This window comes from Crocuta crocuta, unplaced genomic scaffold (assembly GCF_008692635.1).
Source record: "Crocuta crocuta isolate KB4526 unplaced genomic scaffold, BGI_CrCroc_1.0 scaffold109, whole genome shotgun sequence".
Taxonomy (NCBI): domain Eukaryota; kingdom Metazoa; phylum Chordata; class Mammalia; order Carnivora; family Hyaenidae; genus Crocuta; species Crocuta crocuta.
This window is the reverse complement of record NW_027533088.1, coordinates 334,930-345,125: the sequence shown is the minus strand read 5'-3', so window position 1 is coordinate 345,125 and position 10,196 is coordinate 334,930. Positions and strand designations below refer to the sequence as shown.

The 10,196-nt window shown below is 35.8% G+C and overlaps 1 protein-coding gene across 1 annotated transcript in view; it reads left to right on the top strand.

Annotated features, from left to right (window-relative positions):
• The window catches only part of CLEC9A (C-type lectin domain containing 9A), a 15,554-nt gene that overhangs the window by 4,342 nt on the left and 1,016 nt on the right, over window positions 1–10,196 (top strand). Inside the window, exons 3-5 of the mRNA XM_077745996.1 lie at window positions 5,663–5,809; window positions 7,824–7,975; window positions 9,359–9,480. Coding sequence (XP_077602122.1) covers window positions 5,663–5,809; window positions 7,824–7,975; window positions 9,359–9,480 — 421 coding nt within the window. The remainder of the gene's footprint in view (window positions 1–5,662; window positions 5,810–7,823; window positions 7,976–9,358; window positions 9,481–10,196) is intronic.

The window sequence follows — 10,196 nt, the reverse complement described above, 5'->3', positions numbered from 1 at the left end:
AGGGCTTTTATTTCTTATTTATTTATTTATTTATTTATTTATAATTTTTTTACCATTTATTCATTTTTGAGAGACAGAGTGTGAGGGAGGGAGGGGCTGAAAGGGAGGAAGACACAGAATCCGAAGCAGGCTTCAGGCTCTGAGCTTGACAGGGGGCTCGAACTCACAGTACCATGAGATCATGACCTGAGCTGAAGTCACATGCTCAATCGACTGAACCATCCAGGTACCCCCTTAGGGCTTTTATTTAGTAAAGCTAGTTATAGAAACCAAAGTTGAGCTGAACAAGAAGCAGTTTATTTACTTCAAACTTTCTTAACTAATTGCTGTCCTTCTAGTTATAGATTATTTTATAGCCAGTATATTTTGAGTTATAAAAATCATGTTTATTTAAAAAAAATTTTTTAATGTGTATTTATTTTTGAGAGAGTGAGAGAGAGACTGCAAGTGAGGGAGGGGCAGAGAGAGAGAGAGAGAGGGAGAGATAGATTCTGAAACAGGCTCCAGGATCTGAGCTGCGGGGCTCAAACCCATGAACCTGGAGATCATGACCTAAGCCAAAGTCAGAAGCCCAATTGACTGAGCCACAAAGGTGCCCCTGAATCCCTTCTTTTCTAAAGGAAGTTTAGTNGACAAGCAGTAATGGAAGAAATCTATATCTTGTTTAAATATGAAAGTAATGCATGGGTTAATTACAGATTTTTCATATATACCATTAAAAATGCATCCATATACATCTGACAGTAAAATAACTGGTAAAATTAATCATTGATATAAAAGGATACACTGTGGTAATTGAAAGAAATCTTCTAGAACTATTGTTATTAATATGAAGATATGGTTACACAATATTTCCCTATGGGAAATGCAGATTTAAAGTCACTTATGGAAAAATACAGTTTTATAAAAATATGTAAAACAGATGCAGTTTTACATGCATATATGGAAAAAAGTTTTAATAGATATAAACTAAATGTTAACAACGGTTATTTAAATGGTAAGTTTAAATGTAAAAGAAGTAATTTCTTGCTTTCTTCCTACTGTTTTGTATTTTCTGTTTTTTTCTACCATGACTTATGCTAATTTCTTTCTATTTTAAAAACTCTGTAGTGTAAAATATTTTCTAAAACATCTAATTTTTTGGTTTTTACTCTTCTTTTTCATTTTATTAACTCATCCATTAGGTATATCATATAACATTATATAATTATAAGATATTTTTTATTTGTGGGGCTTTAAAAACATTTGTCTTATATTCCCCCAAATAAATATATTGTTTAATCTTTATTCCTTGCTGGTTGCAAATTGATTAGAAGCCCAACACCAGTAAAGGTACCGTATATTGCTTCCCATTTGGGGGGAATGAAAGGGAAGTCTCATTTCCCTTTCTCCAGTTTTATTACAGTTTTATATAGCAAACCCTTTTCAGATAGTAATAAAGAAAACAGCAATAACCTTGAGAATATATTTAATCTAGAAAAATTCGTCAAAATTCAAAATTTTAAAATAATACTTCAAATTTCCAAAAAAATATTATATTTTTCAATCTCTAAACACGTCATATTGTTAATAGAATAAAATAAATAACATCACTTTCCTACTCCTCACTCTGGTTACATCCGGCCTTTTGCTAAGAAGGAACATAATCCAAGCCACTTGTAGCCTAGATTACTTGAACTACAGATGGACAAGGCATAACCATCCATTGTATATCTAGTCCACACCTCTTGAGCAAAATATAGAAAAGAGGGTAAGATTCCTAGAGAAAGATTAGCATATGCATAATAGTAAACCCAAAAGTAGAAGAGATAGTTGGATAAAAGTAGTATTATTTCAAGACCTACTGGATGAATACTTTCCAAAATTGGTCAAAAACATCAAGTCGTGGGTTCAAGAAATTCTATAAAAACCAAAAGGCATAAAGAAAAGCAACATCCATGTTAAGAAAAATATTTAATAAAATAGGAATAGATAGGTACTTTATTGTATGGTTTTTAAAAATAACTGCCCTAAAAAGCAATTCAGACTTAGAAGGAAGGAAAAACAAAAAAATTATATAAAAGTAATGTAAATATGGAAGAAAGACTGGCCCTACCAAATACTGAAATAAAATTATAAATCTAAAATAATGAAGGCTGTGTGGTGCTGATATATGAATAGAAAAGCAGATGGATTGAATGTAATTAAAATAATAGAAATATATCCACATGGTTTACTGGAAATTACAGTAAACTGAAGATGGGAATTAAAAGAGGATGGGGACTGGGGCGCCTGGGTGGCTCAGTCGGTTGTGTCCAAACCATGATCTCATGGTTTGTGAGTTTGAGCCCTGCATGGGGCTCTGTGCTGAAGGCTGAGCCTGGAGCCTGCTTCAGAGTCTGTGTCTACCTCTCTTTCTCTGGCTTGTCCTTTCCTGGTTTCACTCGCTCTCGCTCTCTCTCTCTCTCTCTCTCTCTCTCTTTCTCTCTGTCTCAAAAATAAATAAACGTTAAAAAAATAAAATAAAATAAAATAAAATAAAATAAAATAGGATGGGGAGGAGGGGGGCCTGAGAGGCTCAGTCAGTTAAGCATCTGACTCCCGCTAAGGTAATCATTTCATGATTCATGAGTTCAAGACCCACATGGGGCTCTGTACTCATGGTGTGGAGCCTGCTGGGGATCCTCTCTCTCTCTCTCTCTCTCTCTCTCTCTCTCTCTCTCCTCTTAATCCCTCCCCCACTTATGAATGCACATGCCTTCTCTCTCTCAAAATAAATAAGTAAACTTTTAAAAAAAGAGGATGAGGAGGGGTTTCTTTCAGTAAATGATATGAGACCACGTACAATGTAGTCATCTGGGGGGGAAATGCTGAAGTTATATCTTATAAATTCCAACAAAATAAATTCCAGCTACCAAATATATAAAACTGAAATACACTTATAAAAGTATAATATCAGGTGTAAAATTTTTACTAAAAATGACTCAAGAAACAAACAGGTGAACATAAGGGAAAAGAAGGAAAAATAAGATAAAAACAGAGAGGGAGGCAAATCCTAAGAGACTCTCAAATACAGAGAACAAAATGAGGGTTTGCTGAGGGAGCGTTGGGTGGGGGATGCGCTAAATGAGTGATGGGCATTAAGGATGACACATGTTGGGATAGGCACCGAGTACCATCTGTAGATGATGAATCACTAAATTCTACCCCTGAAACCATTTTTACACTATGTGTTAACTAACTTAGATTTAAATAAAATTAAAACTTAAAAAAAAAAAAAAGCATCTGATGAATGTGGGACAAACTACCACACGCAAAGTCAAAAGACACACTGGGACAATGTAACTGTAGAAAAGCTACTTTTACCAAAATATAAGTGCACTGAGAGAACCTGTTAAACAAGACTGATTGTTGAAGAAGATTCACAGGACCCAAAATGCCAGTGCTTACAAATGTACAGTTTATTACAAGAAAAGTATACAAGTATACAATTTAACAACCACATTAAAGTATGTATGGGCGCCTGCGTGGCTCAGTTGGTTAAGCGTCTGACTTCAGCTCAGGTCATGATCTTGATGTTTGTGGGTTTGAGCCCCACATTGGGCTGGGTGCTGACAGCTCAGAGCCTGGAGCCTGCTTTGGATTCTGTGTCTCCATCTTTCTCTGCCCCTCCTGTGCTTGCACTCTGTCTCTCTCTTCCTCTCTCAAAACTAAACATTAAAAAAGAATTAAAAAAAATAAAGATATGTATTACAAGGAAAGGTCCGGAGAGAGGTACAAACAGGTGCCTTGTCTTCCCTCTGTAACTAACTTTTAAACCACAATTCATCTCTTGAGTCAGGAACCACCAATGTGTACACAGAATATTTTGTACCAGGGAGCCCAAAATAGAGTCTTCCTTGGGCATTTTTGTATTTGCTGACCACAGACGCAGATTTCTGTAAGGTAACCAGCTTCAATAGCAGACCGTTCTCAGGATCTCTTCGTAACCAGGGGCAAATCATCAACCATATAGCATCAGTAAACAACGTCAACAACCTAGTAGAATCTGGTCCTCAAATCCTCAGAGTGATGATTATAAAGCTATACTATCAATCAGTATGTCTCCTACCTTGTCCAGAGGTCAGTGCCAGGCGGGAACTTTACAGACACTGTCAGCCTGATCCCAGGCCTGTTTGAATGAATTCTCAGCACAATAAGCACCTCATATAAAACAATAAAGAAAAGACTAGAAACTCAATGAAAAAAATATTATATAAATATATCTAATATACAGTTATACACATAATAGAAAAGGAAACACAACTGACATTTATATGTATGAGAAAAAGATTCAACACCAAATGTAAAAAGGGAAATGCAAATTCAAATGATATTGACATACCTTTTGCAATAGAATATATGGAGGGTAATTTGGAAGTATGTAATACAATTTAAATGTACATAAACTTTGACCTAGCAACTTATCTTAAAAACATACATGCATATGTGAAATTATGTATGACTAAGGTTCTTTATTACCATATTTATTTCTGTAATGCCAAAAAATTACAAATAGTTTAAAAGCCAATAGAGAATGACTAACACAAATCATGATATATCCAGACAATGGAATTCGATACAGTTATAATGAAAGAATGAGAAAGCTATTTATATACTCTTATGGAATTATGTCCAAAAATGTCCTTTATAATTACCTTTTTAAAGTTTATTTATTTATTTTAAGAGAGACAGAGACAGCATGAGCAAGAGAGGGGCAGAGAGAGAGGGAGAGAGAAAATCCCAATCAGGCTCCATGCTACCAGCACACAGTCCGATGCAAGGCTCAATCTCATGAACTGTGAGATCATGACCTGAACTGAAACCAAGAGTCAGGCACTCAAATGATGGAGCCACCCAGGTGCCCCCAAAATATATTTTCAGTGGTACAATAAAAGGTGAAAAACCATATAAACAGATTGTTATCCCCTGTACAAAGGGAAGAGAGGACCTTTTATATTTATTTGCTTGTAAAATTCAGAATATATGTGGAAGAATAAAAAAGAAATTGGTAAACCTGACTTCTCTGGGGGAGTGCAGTTGGGTGTATGAGGATACTGGGTGGTAAAGAGGCTTTTTGCTCTGTATCCTTTGAAGCTTTTGATTCTTGAACAGAGCACATTTTAAACAAGAACTTAATACCCATTAAAGTCACAAAGATCATCAGTAATCTGTAGCTGTCCTTAACCTGTATGGAAGAATTACTTTGAAATATTTTGTTAGTGTTTTTTGTTTTTTGTTTTTTTTTAAGAATGCTGGGGCGTGGAGGAAGACACTTGTGGGGATGAGCACTGGGTGTTATGTGGAAACTAATTTGTCAATAAACTATTTGTAAAAAAAAAATAAATTGTATAAAGCTTGTAAAAAAAAAAAAAAGGAATGCTGGGGCGCCTGGGTGGCTCAGTCGGTTGAGCCTCCGACTTCGGCTCAAGTCATGATCTCATGGTTCGTGTGTTCCAGCCCCATGTTGGGCTCTGTGCTGACAGCTACCTCAGAGCCTGGAGCCTGTCTTCAGATTCTGTGACTCCCTCTCTCTCTGACCCTCCCCTGCTCACGCTGTCTCTCTCTCTCTCTCTCTCAGAAATAAATAAAAAACATTAAAAAAAACTTAAAAAAATAAAAGAATTCTTGTTATTGTTTGAAGTGTTCCAGGTGTCCACTATTGCTATGAAACAGCAAGAAAAACTCATCCAACAGGAGAAAGCACTGTTGAATTTCACACGATGGAAGAAAAACCATAATCTTCTGATGAAAGACTGCCAAACCTTGATGCAAAATGCTTTCACTTCAGGTAACTGATATCAAATCAGTTTCCATTGTGCAGATACAAATGCAGACACTGATTCCTTAAAAGGAAACAGCGACACACATTTTGTTCTCTGCAAATCTACAGTCAGAATTTTAAATTAGAAGGGACATGATTTTGATCCACACTTCAGTTCAATCTTATTTATATCTGTCCATAGAATGTGAAAAATACTGAGGTCCCAAGAAATGCAGACTTAAAAACCATACAGTCAAATTTCAAAAGGAAATGTGTAGGATTGGATCAGATTTTTTAAAAAGCAGTATTTGGTGTTTTTCCCAATCGCTCAAATGTATACATGTATCTTTAATTCTAGTTCTAAATTCATCAATATATTTAGTTGAGATATCACTTTGGATTCAAATTTAGATATCTCTTTGAGCAGAAAAATTATTTTAGAAATCAGAGTATTTACCACAGAATTATAACAATGCAGGGTTCACATCTTTTAAAATATTCTATGAAGTTATTTCAGTTTTATCTTTTACATCTCTTACAAGCACTTGTTTTTCAAGTAGGCTCCACACCTAACATGAGGCTTGAATTCACAACACTTGAGATCAAGAGTCTCACTCTGCTGACTGAGCCAGCCAGCCACTCTCCTCTTACAAGCATTTTAAACCTAAAATAGCTTATTTCTATTTGTTTTGTAGCTTGTCAAATACTCTATGGTTACTTAATTGGCATTAATTATCCTTGTAGTGGATACCATTTAAGTAATCACAAATGAGAGAGGTCCAAAAATCTACTATAGCTCTGTCTGACTGAAATTTAGTCACATAAATGTTTACAGAATCACTGTGTGCCCAACCATTTTTTAAAATAATTTAGACTTTTACAAGCATAAGTTAGACCCGCCTCCAAGCCACCAACCTTGAGACAATGACAATATCCATTTTGAAGACCTACAAATCTAACATGTCCTCCAAACTTTCAATTGCCATTGTCAATGCCACTCAGGCTATAACTTTAACAAGAGACAAGACTCTGATTAGCATAGACTCTAAATGAAGGATATAGAGAAGCTTTAAGTAGGTCAACATTCGGTCCATGGAAACTTGTAATAAGCTATTTGTCACCCTCTGTAGAAGGTCTCTCTCTAGAAACTAGAGTTCTGGAAATCTCGGTGTCATTGCCTCTATAAAACTCTGCAAGAAACAGTCAAGTTTTTGCTTTTCAGTTCTTGTACACTCTTGAGCACACTTCTTTTATGAATACATTCTTTCTTACGATGGGGTTCATAAAACCGATTAAACAATATGGGTTCTTAGTTATATCCAAGTTCTGAAATAAGTTTATTGGGTCACTTAAGTTTTTCTTTAATTTTCCTCACTCACATTTTTAAAAAATCGTTCCTCAAAGTGGGATGAATGAAACATTTTCATGTTTCTCTCTCAGAATTCAAACATCAACTTGAAATGTATTACTCAGCGTGCCTAATGGTCCAGTATATTTCCAATTAGATTGGCCCAGTGAGATTAAGAGACATGAAACAATAAGCAAACAAATGAAGACATAAATAATGTCAACCTAATGATGGGAAATATTTATAAAAATAGAATAATCACCTCACTTATTATAGAAAAGGAGCAATTTGGGAAAAGATACTCCAAAGCTAATTTTAAGCTTAAAAAAAAAGTTTACTTATCTCTTTTGAGAGAGAGGGAGAGAGAGAATTCCAAGCAGGCTCCGCCACTTGATACAGGGCTCAAGCCCACGAACGTGAGATCGTGACCTGAGCCAAAACCAAGAGTTGGACGCTTAACCAGCTGAGCCACTCAGGCTCCCCAAAGTTAATTTTATCTTAAACTAGTTCTTACAGACCTGTTGCAGTTGGAAATAATTATATAAATCTCACCAAGGTAAGTATCGTTTCAGATGAACTGCTTGGTTAGAGTACTCAGTTTCATGGGGGTGTGAGACGAAGGGTTCTTTTGAAGAGATGTACTACTAATATTTTTATGATAAATTTAACCAAGTAAAATGTTTATGTTCAAAGTCCATAACTGCAGTGCTTGTCCAGACAACTGGATTCAGAATGGTGGAAGTTGTTACTATGTCTTTGAACAATGGAAAATCTGGAACACCAGTAAAGAGGACTGTTTGAAGGAGGGCTCTACTCTTCTACAAATAGACAGCAAAGAGGAAATGGTAAACACTATCTCACAGTTTTGTATCATTCTGAAAATACCCTGATATGTTAAAAGAAAGGACTGATACTAATAAGACAGGATTCCTTAATATTCTATAACAGCAGTATATTTGTTGTCCATAATAAAGGTTTAAAAGAGACAATGTGGGAATTGCCAACATTTGTTTTCCCTTTAACTGGACAGACAAAGGAGACTATGTTAGCTGTATGCCCTTTTTTAATAAAAAAAGAGGGGTGGTAAAGGAAATACTATTTCATGACTTGTTAGTCTGCTCCAAGATGTATGCATATTGTAATTGTGTATGTTTCAGATTCATCATTTTCAATGCTGTAGGGAAGTATAACAGCCAATCACAATTTTGTAATTACCAAGAAAAAGCAGAAGTATAAAAAGGGAAGTGATGTCGTGAAATGGAGAGGTCTGTGAAAATAAGCATTTGCTAAACGAAATAAATGTTTAATTGACGTTAAGCCTAGTTTACTACCATCTTAACAAACCGGGTTTCCTTGAAATCATTTTACCCATAAATATGTATGTAGTAGAATACATAGTTACACATTTCTGACCTTATTAAAAATATATGCTTGCTATATTCAATATTTAGTTAAAGTTCAATTTTCCAAGAATACTGAGAGAACAATTTAAGGGTACATTAAGGATATGCAGTAAACCAAGGCAACTTGAACTTACTACAATTATAGGCTTACACTATATTTTTCTGTGCAAATTTGGTGACAATCACTAGTAATGTTTTTTCTAACAAAATATCCCTACAGTTAACTTATCTCTGGAATCTTCTAAACTATTTCTCATACTGAAGTATACTGGGAAAGAATGATCGGTGTGGTCTCTGATGTCAAGGATATTTCTACTTTTTCTGATTATGAAGGTTTAATATAACACCTTGTTTCGACATGTATTAACTGCCAAACTCTGAATCTGTTAAGATTATTTTAATACCAGGTGCTTGGGGCACCTGGATGGCTCAGTCGGTCAAGCGTCCAGCATCAGCTTGGGTCATGATCTCATGATTAATGGGTTTGAGCCCCGCACTGGGCTCTGTGCTGACAACTCAGAGTCCGGAGCCTGCTTCAGATTCTGTGTCTCCCTCTCTCTCTCTGCCCCTCCCCAACTAGTTCTCTCTCTCTCTTTCAAAAATAAATAAATTAAAAAAAACCAGGTGCTTATTTTCCCTATAGTTCTGAAGACCCCATCGATCACATGACAATAAAAAAAATCTACAAAATGTATCCCTTCTTTTAAAATCATCTTATTCTCTCTCAGGTTAATTTCCATCTAGGCAAAATGCCACACTTTATATTTCATCATAGTTTTATTGTTGTTTTCCCACTAGTTCACTGTCCAGGCTTGTTTCTTCTAGGACTTTATCACTGGCAGCCTGGTGAAGATGAAAAGAAGCAATGATTACTGGGTGGGACTGTCTCAGGATGGTCTCAGCAGGCCTTGGCTTTGGCAAGATGGCTCTGCTCCTCCCGCTGACCTGTAAGTGCTGGAGGGAATTGTTACAAGAAAAATGAGAAACATGCGAGAATTCAGAAGTTCATTTTATTTCATACCTCAGATTTTCTCTGGAAGACCTAACCAGCATGATAATTTTGTAGACTTTTTATTGGAATCAAAGATGAGGTCATTTGGGGGCGCCTGGGGGGCTCAGTTGGTTACGCACTCAACTTCGGCTCAGGTCATGATCTCATGATTTGTGAGTTTGAGCCCTGCTTCTGGCTCTGTGCTGACAGCTCAGAGCCTGAAGTCTGCTTCGGATCCTGTGTCTCCCCCTCTCCCACTCATGCTCTGTTTCTCTTTGTCTCAATAAGAAATAAACATTAAAAAAAAAAAAACACCTGAGGTCATTTAGGAGTAGCTTCAAGGCCTACTGCTATCACCCTCTAGCACATTCGCATCAAAATTAGAGACTCTGAACGAGCAATATTTATAATTATCATTACATTTCTTGTGTATCCTTTAATGGCTCAAGTGCTAAGGGAAAGAGAATACTGTAATTATTAAGCAATTTCCATATTAAAGTTATTAGATAGAAGTAGCGAGATTGGTGAACAGGATTCAACAGATGCCTTAATATTGTAAGAGTTAAGAGTCAAGAAAGAAATCCTAAGTTATAGCCAACTTTTGTGTCTCGATTTTTTTTAATATGAAGGATTTTGATATTATAGTAGCATATTTTAGCACAGTGCCAGAGG